Source organism: Athene noctua, chromosome 1, assembly GCF_965140245.1.
Source record: "Athene noctua chromosome 1, bAthNoc1.hap1.1, whole genome shotgun sequence".
NCBI classification, from domain to species: Eukaryota; Metazoa; Chordata; class Aves; order Strigiformes; family Strigidae; genus Athene; species Athene noctua.
Window position 1 is genome coordinate 178605122 of NC_134037.1, and position 20744 is coordinate 178625865.

Below are 20744 nucleotides of genomic sequence, written 5' to 3' on the forward strand. Positions count from 1 at the left end.
TTGCCTGCAGCTTCTGGGAAGGGGGATGACAAACAGGATCTCTCTACTGAGTATGACTATCCAGTCTTACTGGTTAATTAGCAAGCTTCACATATTTTGGAAACTTGCCAAATATGTTGATAGTGCCTCTGTTTTATAGCAATTGCTTAACTGTTTCTGTGGACATTTTTAATGCTGTTTGCTTAAAAGGTGCATTATTGATCCACTGTAGTTTCCAGAAAAGCAAACAAGTCATTCACCTTTAGTGAGTCTACACAATGTAAGGCGTGTTTACAAAAGAATCTGTGCTAAGGCTGTAAAATTCACATAAGGTCCTGTGTCTTGTAATAGTTAATAGTAGGGTGATTCATGCCATCTAAATTAGATGCAAGTGAGAGGACCGAAGCTGGGAGCTAAAGATTTGTGTAGTATCTGTCTGAGGTGTGATTCACAGTGTTACATCCAGCAGCATTTCTGTGAGATGCCTGGGTGCACTACTGGTCATGTCTAAGAGGTGTTTCAGGAGCACATAGGTGATTTTGAAAACTCCACCCAGGGCTGCTACCCTTCCCAAGAACTCTTGCAGAAGCTCTCATGTGGTGTTACTTATCTGCAACTTGTATACTATGTCCATGTGAGACATGAGGCGCATGGGGATATTATGGCTATATAAAATAAAAAAATGTTGCACTTCAGCTATGAGCTGGTGTTTAAAGAACTTTCATCTTATGTGTATGTTACACAAATTTGTTTATATGACATCTCATTAATAAAACAAATCAAATATATTTTTGGTGTATTGGTCCTAATTATGGAAACTAAAATGAACTGTGCTTCTAGACTGAGAAGATAAAGAAAGAGAAGCGACCCGCAACACCTGGTTCATCATCGGGTATGGGATCTCCTCTAAGAAGGTCTGATTCTCCTGCTGCTATGTCCAGAAGATCTGCATCGCCTGCAACACCTAAGTACGCCTTTCTTGTTCGTGGTCTAATCTGCTGTGAGCTGTTTCTTACCTATAAAGGAGACATAGATTCTTGAGGAACTTCCTTTGAAGTGTTCTATAAAATCTGGTTAATTTTAGTTATACTTACACACATATGCAGGTGGAGAGAGAGGAGGAGGAGAAAGAGGTGTAGATGAACAGATAGAATATACATAGCATTACATTACTGCTCACTAGACACACTTCTCTGCCTTTTCTCAGTCTTCTGAAATTATTAACATTCATCTTTAAATGTGCTTTTGTTTTATTTGGTTTTGAAGAAACACTGCCTAATGTGAAGAAATGCACAAAACATCAATACTAAACTAGAAATTCCAGAATTTAAAATATTTATTTCGTATTACTGGCATGACCATCTGGTTCCACAAATATACTTAACTGTGCGTCATCTAAACCTTTGGTTTTAATCTTTGCTTATTTGCAGACCTCTGTGGGTTTGTTGCTTTTTGTTGTTTGTTTTGTTTTTTTTCATGCAGAGTTGTGGACCTATAGCATATCTGGGCTTACTAACAACTGAGGCGCTTTTCTTAGTTGCCTGTTGCAGACACTCAAAACACTGGTCCCTGTACCACAGCTTGTGACTCACAAGTCTGACCAAATGTATCTTCAGCTTTCTTAGAACAGGGTATTAAGTCTGGCTCAAATGCAGAAACATGCTAAAGCAGTCATGGTCTACAGTAGTTGTCTGATTCCCCCCCCCCCCCCCGACCCTGTTCATGGGTCCTGCTTCTGTCTTGAAAATTATCTTCTTTTGTCTGATTTTATTTATTTAATCTGAACTTGGCCATATTCTGAAGCGGTCTTGATGATCCCCTTTCTGACAAATTTCTTCCACTTCAAAAACTAGCTGGTGTTTTTTTTCTGTTTCAGCTCTGAGCGCATAGCCCTTTAATGGATGATGATTTTGTGTGTTAATCTGGTGTTAGACAAAATATAGGAAGCCATCCGACTCTAGGCATTCTTTCTTAGATATCCCTTTGCATGCAACTGGGAACTTGGAATTCTGGTTCATATTATAGGGCTAAAAATTCTCAGACTTTCAATACTATATATATATATATAAATAAAAAAAATGTCAGTAGATTCTGAACTACATAAATCTTGTGAAGAATCGGATGATAGGAAATGTTAATGACAATCAGGTTTTTTATTACAGTTTTGAGCAGCTCATTGTCTAGTGGCACTCCAAAATGTATAGAGGGAAGTTTTGACCTATAAAAATATCTGTAAGTACTGATGTTCCCTGTTCAGAATGCATCTTTCAGTTCAGTCAGCCAGTATAAAAGGCATACCAAGAGACATATTTAATTAAGTAAAATGTTGGTGGGAAATGAACGGCTGAGAGTGAAGTGCTTCTTCATGGGCAGACAGTGAAAAGGTTGGTATAGCTCATCATAGACATGTCTGGGGGAAAAAAAGGAAAAAGCATTTGTGAAACAAACAGATGTTTAGTGCTTCTTGAAAAAAGTATGCCCAGTCTTAAGTTTTAGCACTAATTTTGAAAAAAGGTTAGGCAAAGATGGACACATTTCTCCCAGAGGTGCAATTATGAAAATCTTTTTATAGTAAAATGTTTTCATGCCTATAAGGAATATAAACTACTAGTTTTAGAGGAAGAAACAGATACTGCATGGAGAAATTAAGCAGCCTACTGGTGGGTTTCTCTGTGATTGTGAGCTACAGTAGCTATCCTTTTTTTTTTCCCTCTTTCTTTTCCTCCCTCTCTTCCTCAAGAGAATCTGATTCTAACCACTGGTAGAAGTGTATTGCTGATGTATGTTCATAACATGACCCAGTTAGAACACTCTTCTTGACCCTTAGGAGAGATACAGTGAATAGAGTTTAAGTCCATGTTTATTACTGATTGCAGAAAGACAGTTCTGCTTCAACACTTTCAAAGCTTCCTCTCAGAAATTTTAAATTAAATTAAAAAAGGCATTCTCATCACTTTATTATTATATAAAGATACACGTTTATTCATAAAAGTTACATGCCAGATCATGATCTGGCTGGTCAGTTGATTTAAATAAAGGCAGTAGTCAGGCTTTTGGAACCTTCCTTTACCTTGTAGAATCTTACCTTTTAATTTAAAATTAGCAGTGAAACTTAAGTATAATTTTAATGTGACCAAATATGTAGACAAATATTCATTCTCCTTGCAAACCTGACAATTTTTACAAGTTTACTCTTTCTCCTTGCAGCACACCATATGGCCAAAAAAATACTCTGGAAGACATAAGAGTACATACTGTGCAGCGTTAGTAGTTAGTGATCCTGCATAGCACCTTAACTTCAAAATCTGTTCAGGAAAAAGTCAAGCATGGCCAGTGATTTAGAATATAATTAGCTGTATGTATTTTTCTCCTTAGAAGTATGTGACTTGACATTCAAGTTTTCTTGGTATTGTCCTAGTTACTAGTTCTTGACAGTTGTCATCTTGGTTTGTCAATGGTAGTTCCTTGGTTTCTTTATAAGTTATTTCATTATTTAATAATTAAAAAGCTCTTTTTATCATGGTAAAGTAACTGAAACAGGCTCAAACAAGACAATAAAACTTACCCTGAAGGAAGACAGTGATTGATGGCAGAATAGATTTGCAGTAATTACGTAAATGAAATACAAATGTTTAAAGGTGTAAATTTTACTGAGAAAGCAAAAAAGAACAGCCCCAAAACATAACATCCAAGACAAAATGAGTGAACAAATTATGGACCTAAAAAGGAGAAAAGAGGAAAAAAACCCATATTGAGCAATAATTAAAGGCAAGGAAGGAATTCAAAGCTTGAAGATATTTGAAAAAGTAAATATATCAAGAAATGTCACACAAGAAAGCAATCTGAAACTGTAGCTTTGTGAATCCAGCGTGGATCAGTTGGCAAAGATGATATTAATGAATTAGAGAGCTAGGATAATTGAGAAATTATGTTTTGTTTTTACAATTGCTATTGGATACCGATTGTGTAAAGTGCTCCTGTTCTTTAGATCTCTCACAAGATCAATAATACCAGGATTTTTCTTCAATTTTTTTATGCTGCTGCTGCTTCAAAGATCTATACATTAATCGGTTTATTCTTGCAGTATCCCTCAGAGAATACGTAAGTGTCCTATCTTACAGATCAACAAAGCAATAAAGCCTGTCTCCTTCACATGTCTTTGGGTAAATAGTCCCTTTGAAATCAATAGCACCTGACTGAATCAAGGAAGTAGGATTTAGTTTTAAGTGTATTCAGATAAGCCATAGTATAAGCCAGTGAATAAAAATGGAAAGCTCTGACAAGCCTCTCTTACATTATTTTGACAAAGCATTACCTCATATGAGAAGGAGAAAGGGGCAAGGGGGAAGGGTAAAAGGACTTCAGCGCTGGTGGTGAGTGGTGGTTCTTAGTTCATTTCCAGTTCCAGTCGTTGTCCTTTACTCGTGGGTTCACTAACTGAACCTTAACTTGGTGGTTCTTTTGGGTGACATCCTGCTGCACCTGTTGAGACACAGTTTCATGTCAGAAATGTGCATGCTCAGTTGAATTACAGAATACTGATGAAATACAAACCTGGATTAGTAAAAAACCCCAAACTTTTAAAAGTGGTTTGTTGGGGGTTTTTTTATGACCTATTAGAAAGGTGGTGGTAAATGCCTCGCAGAAGTAGCTTCTATGACCTGCAGTAAACTAGTTTTAGATTTTATTTGACATTTACTACTCTTGATTTTTGTTTTGTCTTGGAAAGGTAAAAACAATGGGTAGAATGTTGGATCAAGACTCTTTTGAGGCTATTTTCATCAGCCAGCTAGAGAATGGGTCAGTTCAAGATTTTGAAAACATCTGTAATAATGCAGCTGTTGAAATAACTATTCTATAGACCTGTGCTGAGTTTGTGACCTTCTAAGGAACGTAAAAGAGAAATTAATCTGTCTCTGGCTAGAAAAGATCAAAACTAATAGTAAAAGAAAATGCTTTTGAGAAGATACCACAGGGTAGCAGAGCCAAAATGTCAGAACCCAGGAATAGCTTGTGATCAGAGCAATCTCAGACAGCAGGCTTGAGAACATGCAAGTCCTTGGTGTGGTTTCAGCAGAGCTTTTGTTGAATTAATAGGGAAATAGGGAAAAAAATAATGCAGCTCTAACATTGTTGCAGGTTGCTGATTTACAGAACTGCTGTAACTGATGTGCTGTCACATACCTGGCTTTTCAAGAAAACATGCCGTTCTCTCCATTGCTGTTAATGGACAAAATTGAATGTGACCTGTGATTCCTGTGCTAAATGTACTTTGTATTCTCTGTTTAGCAAAAGTAAGCTCAGAACCCCTCTTGTGCTCTTCCTGAGACATTCATCTGTAGTATGGGTTTATCCCTTTTTTCATTAAATAAGAACTATTGTAGTTTAAGGACCAGTGGATCCTCAGACCTGATAGGGGTTCTTGCAGTGCATGTAGAGGTCATGATGAGAATGGCTTCTTACAAGCTGCTGCCCTCATGTCAACACAGGGCAGTTAGGTGAAAAAAATGAGACCTCCTGGAGAGAGGAATATGCTTCCTGTACTTCTGTATTCCTCTCTAAAATCTAGTGACTGAGATGAGTGAACTTTCAGACAACTAACTTGCTACCACTTCTTGGATTTTGGCAATTTGTTGTGTTAATTCTTTAATCCTCATCAGGCATGCTTCTGTGTTCCTACATTCTTGCTAGGGTTTCATTACATACCATTCCTTTTCCCACAAAGTAAAAATAAAAGTTTTTTTAAACCTAGGCAGACCCTTGTGGAAGTATTTTATACATTTTCCCTTAGTAATCCCGTTTGTCTTTGGCCCTTTCTGGTGAAAAGTAACATTGTTTAAATACTATTAGGAGTGTTTTTTTCCAGTAACAATTCTGCCTGTGTGTAGGAATGTTAAAGATGCTATTTGACAATACGTTTTAAATACAAGGGGGAAGACTGTTCATTTAATACTTTATACTGGCATCCAGTAAATTATTTAAAATATCTGAAAAAAAAATTCTTACTCCTGATGGACTTTCTCAGCTTTTCATTCCTCGTATTGCACTGTTGTCATCCTTGCAGTAATCAGTCTTTTATGTGCTTCTGCCTTTTAGTTGCTTTAAAACAAGCAAAGCCATACTTGCTTCTTTTTCTTCTGGCCAGAGAGCTGTAAGAAAAAAATTCTGTAGGTTCAAAGATGCATTACTTAAATAATACATTCAGCACATGTTTCTAGTCCAACAGGTGAGTTATACAGCAAGCTGCTCTAATTCCTATGCAGTGTAAGATACGTAGTGCTCATGACTAGACTCCTTCCTACCAACTCTTTAATGTGATTGTCATGTCTTTATTAGAGAAGAATTACTTCTGTGCTAATACTGAAAATGACTCAGTCTTAGTTATGTGACAGTTTTGCTCCTCCTGTCACAAGAAGTTAAATAAAAAACATTGCAAGAAATGTGTGGAAAAGTTGGAAACCAAAGACGGCAAGAAGGGACTGTGCTTTGAAGTGTCTGATTAGTAAGAAGCTTCTGTGTACTGAGAGAAGCATAAGAAAAAGGTTCTTTGCTTTTTAGTTACACATTTTTATGAAATGCAGTTGGAAATGACTGTAATGGTGAGGCACATATGAGACGTATGTATGCAGGTGGGGCCTTGAAATCTGTGCCTTTGTCCTTAGGAGGGCCTGGGAATCCATCTATATCCTAACGAAAAAAGTAAAGACAGTGCTAAAACCAGATTTGGTCAATACTAGATGATCTCATTGGCTTCTCCCATTGGTGTTTTTTATAAGAGCTGGACACAGACTTGCCTGTTCCAAGCATCTTCCCAAGCCTGTTTCTGTTGGGGAGCAGCAGGAGCAGACTGCCCTGCAAGCCAGGGTAAGCCAGGAGCTGTGGGTGGCAGCAGGCAGACAGGGACAGGGACCTCACCCACAGGACCCCACCCCACAGCAGACAAACAAAGTGACCAGGGCAGGTCTGGTGATAATGACCATGGTCAGCAAAGAGTCCAGAGCCAGCAAAGGCCTCACTGAGGCAGGTCCAAGGACACACCAGGACATCAGGTCAGGATCAGCAGTTTAGGAGGCCAGGAATGGGCTTATGTACAGCTTAACTCAGGCAAGGACCAAGGGTGAGGACCTGAGCGGACACAGAGCTCCTGGGCCTGCAGGCAGAGGGTACCTGAGCTGACCTCCGAATTTAGTTGAGTGCTACCAGCCCAAGGGCTTTTGGAGTCTGATGGCTCTTCAGTGGGAGTAAGAAAGTATGGGTGGGGCAATACTCTGCAGTCTTTTTTCCTCTCCACAAACTGGACAGCTCTGAATGAGCTCCTTGTATTGCAGTGTCTCAGCCTCTTTCAAATGCAGCATAACATGGTGGAAAAGAATCCTTTCTCCTCCTGAATTCATGGGGAGTTGAAAGACATTTAATTTCTATTGTCTGCTCTGTAATGCAAATGTTGTTCTGGCTATAATAGTCTCTGGCCACACAGTATTAAATGTAGATCTATACAAAACTTACCACTCCAGTCCATTAATTTTCAGCCATTGTCCATGTTTTTCATGTTTGTGATCTGCCAGAATGAGTGTATAGTCCAGAAAACATGTTAAAGTATATGAAACTCTATATTGTGTAGATGAAAACAGTGATAAGGAATAATGCTTCTATATCACAATTGCATATCCGTAAGGAAGGTTAAAACTACATGTGTAATGTAGGATTATTTATTTTAATGCAACTCAATTATTTTAAGAGTGTAATCTCTTTACTTCCATACTCCTTAGTCACACAGTCCAGCCTTTCTTAATGTTACAAGTATTTAGTGCTAGTTACTGGTGTTACATAAATAATGAATGGTGTTTGTCTGTAGTTTTATGTTTCCTAGTAATCCTGCACATTCTCTTTAATGTGAACCTATTTTCAGTGAATATCAAGTATCTTTACCCTTATGCTTTCCCAGAATTTACATCAATCAAGGTTGCTATTTCACCTAAAGTATGCAACAGCCACACGAGCAATTGGCTGTATTGGTGCTATGCATTGCCATCACCACAAGCACAGCCGTGTGAAAGGTTGCAGGGGCTTAGTTTTGAGCCTTGAGTCTGTTTCAGTTAGTGCTTTAATCATCGCCAACACAACAGCAGAGTTGACAGTACAATGGTTGGGTCAGTTCTGTTTCCTTTTGTGGTACTCTGCTTTACCTTCCTATATATAGTAGTATTTGGTGCTATTTTGGAAACTTAGATACTATTAGAAAAAGACTGCCTTTGGCTAGGTGGTATTCAGATGAAAGCAGCACGCTGTAACTCACGATTTCTGCAGACAGAAAGCAGCTATAGCTTTGCTTTAAATGTTGAGGACTACTGAACACAGTAACATTGAAAAAATTCTTGTGAAATGGCCGTTACTAAAATAATTGGTTTAGGTAGTCCACAATTTCTTATCTCTTGCCTACAACTCTGACGGTATTATTAGTCTTTCTAAATAAGAATTTTATGTAATCATTTGCACTTGCATGCCAGTTTCCTGCATTTCAGGTTCTGATTGCTTGCATCCAGGTGGTTTCTATGCAGTATTGTTCAAAACAGCTGACGCTCCTATGTAGCCAGAGACAAGAAAGAGTATATGTATATGTATATTTGATTCCAAATTGTGTAACATATGGCCTGTTCTGATTTTTGTTTTCCCTCATCAGGACAGTTGCAAAGACTTATCCTCAGTCTCCTAAAAATGCCAAACAATATCCAGCTTCTCCTGTGAAGCATCGTGCCACTTCCAATCTCAACCATGAAACTCCTAAAAAGAAAGCAGACAAGGAGAAAGAAAATGTCAGTCATCAAAAGTCCCCAGGAGCACGCACTGATGAGGCAGGCCAGGTGGCTACTGAGAAGCACGTGCCTTCTGCAGGAAAGACTGAAAACAGTGAAGGTGAGTCTGACTGAAAGAATATATTGCAAGATATCACAGGTCTCTTGAGGCTTTTAAACAGTGATGGCCTGTTCTTTTCTTTAAGCTGCTCAGTCATAGGCTTATGAAAATGTGTAAAGGTATGTACTGGAACCAGTAAAAGTATAGTTTTCACTGGGGTTGCCCATGTATGAAAAACTCTTGTTAATGATAATGCTGAAATCCAGGAATGCCTTCATTTATCCCATATTCTGTTTGCTGAAAGTACTGAGGTATGCTTTTGAAAAGCAAAGATGTTACACCAGTGTGAACCAGGGCCATTTCAGCCTCCATGCAAGTGTGGAAGTGATGGGCACTCTCTTTGTTCCCTGCCTAACTTTCCACCCTTGGTTGTCTTCTCCTAGGGAAGATCACGGCAGGAACAACTGATGCAGAAGAAGCTTCAAAAATTCTAGCTGAAAAAAGACGACAGGCCCGCCTGCAAAAAGAACAAGAAGAAAGGGAGAGACAGGAAAGAGAAGAACGAGAGAGGTATCTCTATTGATTTGTGAAAATTACTGTGTAATAATTTAACCTGTATCATTGAAGATGCTTGAAACTGTGGTAGGTTTAGAATCAATGTGGGAGCTTAGATGTAAGCGTTGATTTTTTTTCAACTTGGACTCATAATTCAGTAGTGTCTTTTGCAGTCTTTATGACTAGTGAAGTTAGAAAATAATAATTAGGCTTCTTTAGGAAGCCTGAATAAACTGTTATTAATGCAAATACTTCAGGTAATCGTGTGCAGTACACTGTAGTGTGGACATATTTGAAGTATTTTGTGTTGTAAAAATATTTGAGACAGTTTTAAATGAGCTAGTTCATGTAGAAGAAAGAGTCTTGCAGTGGTAGTATATGCTTTAAATGGTAAGGCTTGTATTGAAATTAACCTAAAATTCATCTTCCTGCCCAACTTTGTCGGTAGTTGAGGGCTTTGAGAGTGTGGGCATAATGAAAGTTGATGTGTCTAAACAGTGAAATTCTGGCACTGTTCTGGGAGCAAGCTTTTAGGTTGTTCTCCACATGGGATGCTGGTTGCAAGTGTCAACAAATCATGCCCTTCCTTCAAGCCCCTAATAGTAAATCACAAACTCTGCATATCTAAATTCAGTCTTATCTCTACTTAGTGAAAACATGGCCGGAGAGCAGGGGGGCAGGATCACCAGTGCCTGCCAGTTTTGTCCAGTGGAAATATTTCCTTAATCCCTGATACGCAAGAATAAGAATGATCACTTGTCAAAGCAGCTCTTGCATGTGGTGACAAAGGAGCATGATGTCCCTGAGTGGGCCAGGAAGCAGCACAGGTGGAATTTATAGACCTACTCTTTCTAGTGTGCCACTGTGTTTTGTGGACTTGACTGCTACTCATCCAATCTGTTCATTTGGAATGAAGGGGAAAAGTACTTGTTTATTCATAGATACCAGCATTCTGGGTATGAAGCGCAGGGGAAGAGGGATGGCTTTATTATAGAAGCTTGAGTTGAAATTAGAATGGAAATATTTTATTTTTCTTTGATCACACCTGTTTTTTCAAAGGAAAATACAATTTCTGTGAAATATTTTAGGCAGTGAAAATAAAATTGGAATAAAAGTTTGATAGCAATGTGAGTTCAGAGCATGTGCTCAACCTCTTCGCTGTGTCTTGGAATTTTTCATGAAAATGTGTGCTGATGCTACTGCTGAATGCGTGATGTACAATAGGATTCGTGCTAAGCAAGATGAAGCCCTTTAAACATACTGTTACATTTTTTGCAGGCTTGAAAGAGAACAGAAAAGAAAGGCAGAAGAAGAAAGACTTCGTCTAGAGGAAGAAGCTCGTAAGAAGGAGGAGGAAAGAAAACGTGAAGAAGCAGCAGCTAGAAAAAAGGCAGAAGAGGAAGCCAGGAGAAGAGCTGAGGAAGAACAAATGCTAAAGGAAAAGCAAGAGAAAGAGCTCCAGGCCAAACTTGAGAAGCAGGTACCATCTCAAACACAAACGTGAAATTTTATGTATACGTACATATGTATGCATATATTTACATATACATGTATATCACATAAATACTTAAGAGTATCTGGTACTCTGCCTTAAGTAAATAATAGCCCTATCATATTTTACACATTTTAATTAGAGGGAAGAAGCAGAAATCAAAGCCCGTGAGGCAGCTGAACAACTTCGTCTTGAAAGGGAACAAATCATGCAGCAAATTGAGCAAGAAAGACTGGAGCGGAAGAAGGTAGATTTTTGTGTTTCAACATAATGATTTAATTTCTTGTTTAAATACATAACCCAGGAAGTATCCAATATAATCTAGAAATAATAATCTGGAGGGATTACGTATGGGTATTTACACCTAATTTAGTATTTGCTACTTGAATGTTAGGGAATACGGACATCAAAATTTGTAACAAAGTGGAATTGCCTAAGGCAAACGACTTTCTACTAGGCGCTGAACAGACACAGAATTAGCCTCTACCTACGAAGTTAAATGCCTGAGACAAACAGGGAATGGCATGACAAGGCAAATGTCGTTTGCCACCCATCCCAGAGCATTACAGAGTATTGAGGAACATGGGTGACTTTGGTTTAAAATTTAGTCAACAAAAGCTCTTTGTCATTGAGAAAGTTAATGTGATTAACAAACAGGTTTTCTCCCACCTGGCTTGTCTCTGGTTGCATTATGCAGAGGCAGCAGGGCTGTCTGGCCACTACCACACAAGGAAATAGCTGGAACTGCATGAATTAGCTTTATCTACTGCTCTGTGGCAGGAAAGAAAGAACAGCTGCAGAGCTGCAGAACCTCTGTCTGGTTATAAAAGGTAGTCTTTCCATATATGTTATTCCAGTATGTTATTTTTAACTGTTTACCACTGAGCTGGAGGCATGTTGCAGTTGCAGATAAGAATACCAAACCAAAGTGTCTTTAAATCTGAAATAGTTTCCTTTCACAGTAGTGCAAAGACGCAAGGTTTGTTGGGAGGGGTTGGGGGGTTTTTTCTTAAATGATTGAAGAAGGAAAAGAAAAAAAAGAGTATTTTAGGGTGATGCCATACACATTTCCAGCAAGAATAACTTCAGATATTTTATTTTACTCTTCCATTTCAAAAAGCCTGGTTTTAAAGGAACTCTTTGGAAATAGTTGGAAAAGCAACTAGATGAAAATAATAGCTGTTGGTTTTAAATAAGTGTCTTGTTTCAGAGCTGAGCACAACTCATAACTGCAAACACCTGGTGGTATTAAAATGTTTGGCTCTAAATTGCACCTACTGAGAAAGTCATGTTCTGTGAGATGTGAAAGCCAGCTCCCAGGTGTTTTCTACCTTTTGTTTTCTTTATTTTTCTTCATTTGCTGTTTTCAAGACAGGCAGGGTCATGACAGTAGAGAAAAGTTTTTGGTTTTGTCTTTTTCTCCTTTATTAGTCTCTTGTGCTAAATATTCTATTTGCCTTCTCATCCTCTGATTTATTTTGATTTCTAGAGAATAGATGAAATAATGAAGAGAACAAGGAGGAGTGAAACACCAGAAATAAAGGTATGAAACAGTGTGTGGTTGAAGGGTTTTGTTTTATTACCCATATATGAAAATTAAACTCTAGAGTAGTTCCATGTTAGTAGGTAGATTTACCTACACTCTACACCCAAATACAGTTGCATTTCAAACTGAGAATGACTGTTGCCTTGTCACAGCTGTTATTGTGCCACTGCTACAGAGACTCAGCTTCATGCAACTGTTGCAAACTTACCTCCCTCATTATCCAGGAAGGTGGCAGTAGTCCATTTCTGGATGCTGGAGCTGTAACGTTTGCTGCTGTGATGTATCTTCTCCTGCTTTGTACCAGCTAGTGAATTAGTTACTGAGCATTCCATGTTAAGCCTGCCAGGAATGTGGGCTTGAGAACGAGGCAGTTGTGTCCAGCTGGGAAGTGACAGAGTCAAGTTTTCACTTGTAAGTTTTCTACTTAAGGAAACTGTTTCTTCAGTTACTTTCAGAGAATGTTTTCTTTTTGAAGTAAAAAATTAAAATAAAATCCTATGCCTAACTAGAGGGAAGAAACCAAAAAATCCTCTCTTGCTGTTGATGACCTTTGATCACTACGTGGCCCTGAGCAGTCTCACAAGTTTCAAGCCTAGACAGTTTCATGAAAGCTAGTCTGTCATCTAATACAGTTAACGCATTACTTGATTACAGAAGGAAGAGCCAAAACTGGAGGTACCATCAACTTTGAGTGTAGAAAAACAACCAAAGACCCTTGTTCTCAACCAGCCAGGTAAAAATTGCCGTATTTTTCTGACTTGTTTTTACACTTAGTTCTCTTCAGAGTTTGTAATCTCAGGCAGAGATTACAATCAGTGTATTATCATAGATTCTTTGCTTTAATCTCAAAAAGAACAGCTATATTTGTCACTGATGCAAATATTAGAAACTGGAGACTTGGATTTGTTTTGCCTCTTAAGCAGAAACAAAAGAAAGTTCCTCTTCCATTTTAGTACCTGACATAGCATTTCTGTAAATGAGAGGTTCCCATCTACCAGTAGGCTTGGTTACTGCAAACTACCTTCAGTTTTGTAGGTAGAAAATCTCTGCATATAACCAAGCTTGCAAGCTTTTTATAGAATGCTATACAAATGCTATTGCTCTAAAATGTTCTAAATTGCTGTTGCTCTAAATCTTACATTTAATTTGACTTTAACAAAAAAGCATATGTATTTAAAGAATTATTAAATATACGTATCTGGCATTTATCTATATTTTATTTACTTCCCCAGGCTCAGGCTTTTAATACATGATCTAAAAGATAAAACTTTCTCTTCCTTTTTCCTCAGATTTAGAAGGTGTAGCTTAAAGAACAATTTTAGAGTGGAAAAGCTTGACAGTGTAGTATGATGAGTCACAGATGAATCTGACTCCTACTGGATTGTCAGTCTTCCTTTCTACTTGATCTGTAACTTAAAAGCATTTGTGATTTTATTTTATTTTTTTTTTAGAAACGATTAAAATAATGAAGTTGCTACTGTCATAATTTCTAACCTTCTTTTATAGAGATCAATGGATTGGCAACCTGCCTGAAAAGTAAAAGCTTAGAAAGTGGTGCTTCTGTAATCCCTTCCCAAAATGTAGTTACTAATGGACTGAAGTCAGTTCCAGGACTTATTCAGCTGGAAGCTGTTGATGGGAAATCTAACAGCATGGAAGATTCAACAGATGAGGTTCAGTCCATGGATGTGAGGTACAGACCATATCTACCAATAGAAATTGTGGAATTTATTTTTTAATACTTCACTGCTTTACTTCTCTCCTACCCCACAATGGGGCAGTCAGGTGCCTACTGTGGTGTACTCCACTCCTGTCAAGATGCAAATTGGTTGTTTCAGATAAAAGTCAACAGAATCTCATCTCACTCTCACATATTTGTCAAGGGAGGAGGGCTCTGAAATCCCTCTACAGTCTGTCCTTAAGGATTCCATACAAGTTTGCCCAAACCTCTCAGATTGTTCTGTGAAAGTAGCTACTGTAGATACTGTCAGATGTCACCATTTTTTATTTGTCATAACCGCATAGCTATCATGTATGAACATTTCTCCCTCCATACAAATGGAATAAAAAAAAAATTAATTTAGAATTTTAAGTATGGAACAAATGTAAGGAAATCCATAAATAACTTTTTGTTAAATACTGTTAAATTTTGATGGAAGGGCCTGCAGGAAAGAAGGAAATTGATAATTTTAGTCTGCTATGAGGAGGCTAGCTCTGAATTTTAAATACAGAGTTTTTATACGATGCTTCCTTAATCAGCAAGCCAATTTAACCTTTCATACTGTTTCAGTATTTCCAGTAAATCTGCATAAACATGTAAGAAATGCCCTACTGGGACAAACCAGAAGTCCATCTGGCCTGATACTTGGTCTCAGAGAGTATCAACAGGAAAAACTAGTTAGGGAGAGCACCTGAGCCCACAACTTTCTACAATCCAAGACCACACAGAAGTGTTACATGAGGGATGTTAGAGGGCATGGCTGTGCCTTGCTCTTTGAAGTATCCACTGATGGACCTGTTACCCATGAGTTTATCCAACTCCTCCTTCAACCTGCTGATAATGTTTGCATCCAGGACCTCACCTGGCTGTAAGTTCCATAGTACAGTCTCACGGGGTAAATTACATTCTCTGATAATGTGTTAAACCCAGTCTCTTAGGAGTGTCATTGGGCACCCCCTGGGTTTTGTGTTGCAGGATTTGATCCATAATAGTTTTACCTTCAACTTATCCACCACTCCTTCATGGTTTTAGAAATCTTTGAAATCATTCTTCTGCCTTTTCTTCTCCAAACTGAAATGTACTAGCCTAACTGGTCTTGGCAAAGTGTCTGTTGGTAGCAGCACTTCTTAAATTAAATTTTAGGATTTTTAATGTCTGAAATATATCATAAGATCACAAGAAATAACTTCTTATTTTAAGTTTGAAGTGTGAGTGCTTTAGGTAAATGCAGGGTCAGGACAAGAATTTGCAAGGTGCAGTAAACATTTAAGTATGTGGTGCGAGGACTGAAATAATGAGATGGCAGTAAATCACCAGAAATGTGTTTTTAGGAGATGAGTGTTCACGTCACACAGCAACCACAAACTTTAACCTTTTAAGCAATATGGATTAGGTATGACCTTCCATCCTGAACAGGGTAACCTCTCGTTGTTTGTACTGGGACATATTCTAGGTAAAGGCTTGCCAATAGCTGGTCTTAAGATTAGTAGTAGGTTTTGTACAGTCAGAAGATTAGTTTGTTTCTTAATAAAAAGTTACACACCTCTTATTCTGCATCTTCCTTTTGTTTATCTTTTGTGTAGCCCAGTTTCAAAAGAAGAACTTATCTCTATCCCCGAATATTCACCCATGAATGAACTCATGCCTGGTGTTTCTTTGGACCAAAATGGGACAAGTAATGCTAAGGCTCTTGAAGATCTCTTGGATTTCACAGGCCAAGCTACATACTCCAAGATGTCCAGTGATACCATTAGCCTAGATGACTGTAACAAAAACTTGATTGAGGGATTTAACAGTCCAGGACAGGAAAATACACTCAATTCTATCTGTTGACAACCTCCCTTTCAGCAGAACAGATAAAGGTACAGTATTGTGATAAACATCTTGGATATGATAAATTGCTGTGATTACTTATGAGCTTACTAGAAAAATATAGCAGTTGTAAACAGCATATGTGGAGAGGGGAAGAAAGCTGGTTTCCTAGATATTTAAATTCAGCATAATCTTTCATATTTGCAGCTCTTTGTAAATTGGCATCATATGCAAACTCAGCGTATCATAGCAACTGAAAGTATCTGGTCAATGGAAACATTTCCTTTATGCGTTCAGAATATAGTGACAAGAGTTGGCTGGTTTTTTTCCCTCTTCATTAATTCAGCACCTTTTCTGTAACTCTTTAGAGCCTTATTTGCATGAAGAAAGTGGTTAAAAATGGCGCCAGCCTGGAAAATTATAGTTATTGTTGCTGTTTATTCTTTGCTGCTGCTGTAAATACTTGCAACTTATCCTAGAAAGCCTGCATAGTAAAAAACCATAGCAGGCTTCAGTGACAGTTTCAGAGTACAATGCCACAGTCAAGTTTTTTTTGAAAGAGTGTATTCTAAATTACAAAACTTAGGTCATCTAATTTGCATAGCTGACTTGATATTCTTCTCTTTCTTTTTTAATTGACAGAGGTAGCAATTTGTGGAGGATATATATCCCTGTGATGCTACTGGCAGTAAAATATGAGCTTGTCACTTGAAAAAGCTTCTGCAGTCCTTGAACACTGGATTACAAATAATCAGAGCTGAATATAACTTTGTCTTCCCAGGGAATATGTTGAATAACTGTCTGCTTTTGGTAGAAATCAATGATCCAGAGCCTTGATGGTTTCAGGGAAGACTGAGTGTGCATTAGAATTTGAGCTTTAGCTGCTAATAAAGCACTTACTACTTCTTTTAATTTAAAATTCATTGCAAGACTTCACTGTGATTTTTACCTGTGCATTTTATTTTGAAATAATTCTTCCTTAAGCTTTATCATACATCCATTTAGACATCTTTTTCTTGTAAATAATGATGAGGTTTGCCCACAGTGCGTTGAAATGAAATAATATACTGTACTTTAGTTTTGTGCCTATTTTTTTTTGGTCTTTAATAAGGCAACTTTTTTGCAGATGTATGATTCAAAACTATAGCGGAAGAGGCTTGAAAAATATACAACTGCTTAATCAAAAGAGCCTTCTTACTGACAGTGGAGTGTAGGAGCTATCCCGTTATTGGTTAAGTTGACACTTTTAGTCACTAGTGGCACTTACTGGTTAATATTAATTAGTCTGGGAGCGACTATCAACTATGTCTTTAAAAACATACTTGTGTAACACCTGTAAACAAAGTAGGCAAAATGCCTAGTGTAATCCCTTAATAGATATATAGTATAGCTGTAGTAGTTTTGAGTGAGTGGTCGGGGCTGCGGTAACATGTTAATCTTTGAAGATACAGACTCCTGATTGATACCAGCAGGCTTTCTATCACATGGAGAAGTATTTTGTCTTCCTGTAGGCTCAACACAAGATGTAGTCAGCAGCAAAACAATATGTGAAATTTGCAGCAGAAATACAAAGGCTGAGACACACATGGGGATCACTGCTAGCCCCCTTAACATTCTGTAAGCCTCTGTGTGGAAAAACTCACACCAAGATGTATAATGTCTAGACATTCTGTGCCATACAGTGTTAACTTTATTTCTGTTGGTGAACTATGATAACTTTGTGATAGATCATGTGCTGCTTTGAGGACACCTTTGTCCTTCCTTGGAAGAATAAATTTATAATACAAATCTCTTTGGACACTAACACAAAAAGTGAAAACCTGGGGGAGGTGGGATATTTTTTCTTTTTTGTTTCTTTTTCACATGTAAGAGAGTTCACAGCGTAGCTTGAGCTCAGTTTGAGCCCCGTTCTTGTGCTCTTTAAAGCAGCAACGGGAAAGTAAATAGTGACATCACGTGCGATATGTAAAGAAATCGTACCTACAACAATCCAGCTCTATTTATATTAGTGTACTTCAGAGAAATCCTTTCTTTTGACTGTGCAGTAAGCTGTAGCATGGTACTGTGTCTTCCAAATTAGTCCTTCATCTATTTCCTAAATAATAAACAAACCAACCAGTTTGTTTTGCTGTGATACATTGTGTTTGACAAATGTCACATTATATTTTATTATGGTGTCATTGTATAACCTGTAGATTTCTGTATTTGCATGACCTGTATAGCATGTATAAAGGTGAAATACATTTTCATTTCTGAACCTAACTTGTTTCTTAGCTCTTCTTTTTACTCTCAGCAAAAATATGACTGATTTAAAAATACATGTATGTTAATTTGTTCTGAGGTGTTTTCTGAAGGAGGGTGTAATACTGCATGAAGGAGTGGTTGTCAGAGCCTCAAAATACTTCATCATTGTTTCCTTTGCCTTATACTAATTTGCTTTCTGAGGTCTTGCCAGTGCAGAGAGGAAATACAGACTGGTGGCAGAAGAGCCTTAAGGTGAGGACTCTCAGACTCTCGTATCCAGGGCATTAGACAGTACCCAAACCAGTTTGCAGTCCCAGCTTCTGCTCTCTGGGGTATTACTTGGCAAAGAAAACAAGGAAGAGAAGCTTTGGGAGCTGTGGCCAGTAGTCACTGTTCTGTTTTTTTGCTTTGGGAGCTGTGGCCAGTAGACACTGTTCTGTTTTTTTTGTGCGAGAGCTGTTCTGTAAGGGTACCCTTAACATAAATGCTGAACTTCTCTTCAAGCTACATGCACATGCTGCTGCTGCTGTTAGTGTTTTCTAGTGAAACATTAGGGGGAAACATTCTACTTTTAATTTTGCCTGAAGTTATGATTTAAAAAAAAATGAGAGAGTCTACTTTTATTATGAAGTATACTAATATTTCCATGATAACAGTTCATCTCACTCTTTAACTCTTGTATCATTCATGTTATTTGTCCACTAAATTATATACTAAGATTAAAGGAAGCATGATAAGTGAGTATTCAGGAAGAAAGATATTGTATATTTTCCTTTATATTTGCTTTTAAATGTAACTTTACAAATTTGGCTGAATATCTAGAGCAAATACTGTTAGCCGAGGGGTTAAATCATTTCTACATTCTGCTTTTGATACTGTAACTTCATGCCAATGCCGTACCATTGTGTGCTGCTGTGATTCAAGTCTGCACAATGAGCTTTACTTTTGTCAGTGGTCTTGAAAGTGTGGTGAAGGATCACTAGTGATGCACACAAGTCCTTGATAGAGCTTTCCTTGCTGTGAAGCACTTAAGGATCAAGCTGAGAGAAGAAGCAAGAAAGATTACAGCAGTGATCCTTGAATGGATTTTTATAAATGGATTTATAAACTAATAAATGGATTTTTTTCAGATTACTTTTATAAAATGATGTGCAAAACAGGATTGTACACAGCAAGAATAAACAGACACCGCTACTGTCCTTTCCCAGATTTCTTTTCAATAACTAGTATAACTATTAGTAAATCTCTTAATATAAATAAATAATAATACCTGTGAGATAACTGGGCATCACAGTAGCTCTGATTATGTTCAGCACTTTCTGTGGTGTTGCCCTGGGAAATGACACCCAAGGCTTGTCTCAGACCCCAGCAAAGGCCTTGAGCAGACCTTCTGGCTCCCCAGTGAGTTTGTTTCAAAACAAAATGGCATCAGTGAGGGGTGGATTTGGGTCCTAGCCTCCATTTTCATCTAGTGATGAAGAGCTAAAAGTGGGGGAAAATCATCCCCTCTCCTGTAATTGTACAGATTATATGAGTGAAAAAGGCTACAGAAATAGCACAGACATCAGCTCCAGCTGGTGGGGTGGGGATCTTTGCTCTGCTGCCTCTTAGTAAGAGAGAAGCACCTTGCCCTGCTTCCCATCCTCACCACCGTATACAGCTCAGGCGCCTCTGCCACCACCCCACTCATGTTTCGGGCACCAGCAGTGTGGCACTGCAGCTTTCTTACTGCTCTGCTGCCTCACGTGCCCAAGGTAGCGCCATGGCCTTCGTCGTTAGTCACGGCTGGTCAGAGAAGCCTAGGATCCTGGGAGGCCTCTGGGGCTTCAGCACTGCAAGGCAGCCTGGAAACCCTATATCCTTCCCATAAAGATATAAACCATGGTCCCTTCCCCATATTTAAATAGTTGAGTATTAAAGAGGTGAAGACTATTTGTGAGATCTGTTTCTTGTTTGCTCTAAGCCACAGTCAATACCCTGCACAAGAGGAAGATTCCTGTGAGCAGCACAAATTGGTGGGGATATGCAGCTCCTTGCCTTGCTTTAGTGACCTGTGGAACTTCCTCCTTACTCCTCCCCTCTCCCTCCCTGTACAAGAACAACATAGAGCCTGCAAAACTCTTTTCTTTGCTCTCATTTTAGAACAACGTTTTTCAGGCTGTTGGTTGCCTCACAAAACAACAAGGAGAGTGGTGATTCACCTATGGGGCGCCTCTGTGTGCACAAATATACATAAATGGCAGTTACGTGACACATGGGGATGCTGGCAGTATCGATATTAAATTCTGGAAAATGTATTACTGCTCCGCGACTATGCTAAAATCTGAAAAATACAATGTATGTTATGACTGAATGCAATCTTGTCTGGATTTTGGTTTTAATCTTAAGAAAAACAGCTTTAAAATTCATTCAATCTCTCCAGAATACATACACTTTAAAATAATAGAAAATTTAAGGAATTTGGATGCATTTTTGTTATTGCTGTTACTGGCAAGAACACCTCGAGCCACAATGTTCACCTATCCCCCAGTTTTTTATCCCAT

At 38.2% G+C, this 20744-nt stretch overlaps 1 protein-coding gene across 11 annotated transcripts in view; it reads left to right on the forward strand.

Annotated features, from left to right (window-relative positions):
* Positions 1-18219, forward strand: part of MAP7D2 (MAP7 domain containing 2) — a 92197-nt gene extending 73978 nt beyond the window's left edge. For all 11 annotated transcript variants that reach the window (XM_074906210.1, XM_074906192.1, XM_074906201.1 and 8 more), the window contains 10 exons: positions 820-947; positions 8660-8892; positions 9276-9402; positions 10666-10867; positions 11022-11126; positions 12369-12422; positions 13080-13158; positions 13932-14118; positions 15729-16007; positions 16600-18219. In XM_074906210.1, the coding sequence (XP_074762311.1) occupies positions 820-947; positions 8660-8892; positions 9276-9402; positions 10666-10867; positions 11022-11126; positions 12369-12422; positions 13080-13158; positions 13932-14118; positions 15729-15978 (1365 nt within the window). In that variant the 3' untranslated portion in view covers positions 15979-16007; positions 16600-18219. The remainder of the gene's footprint in view (positions 1-819; positions 948-8659; positions 8893-9275; positions 9403-10665; positions 10868-11021; positions 11127-12368; positions 12423-13079; positions 13159-13931; positions 14119-15728; positions 16008-16599) is intronic.
* The last annotated feature ends 2525 nt before the right edge of the window (positions 18220-20744 follow it).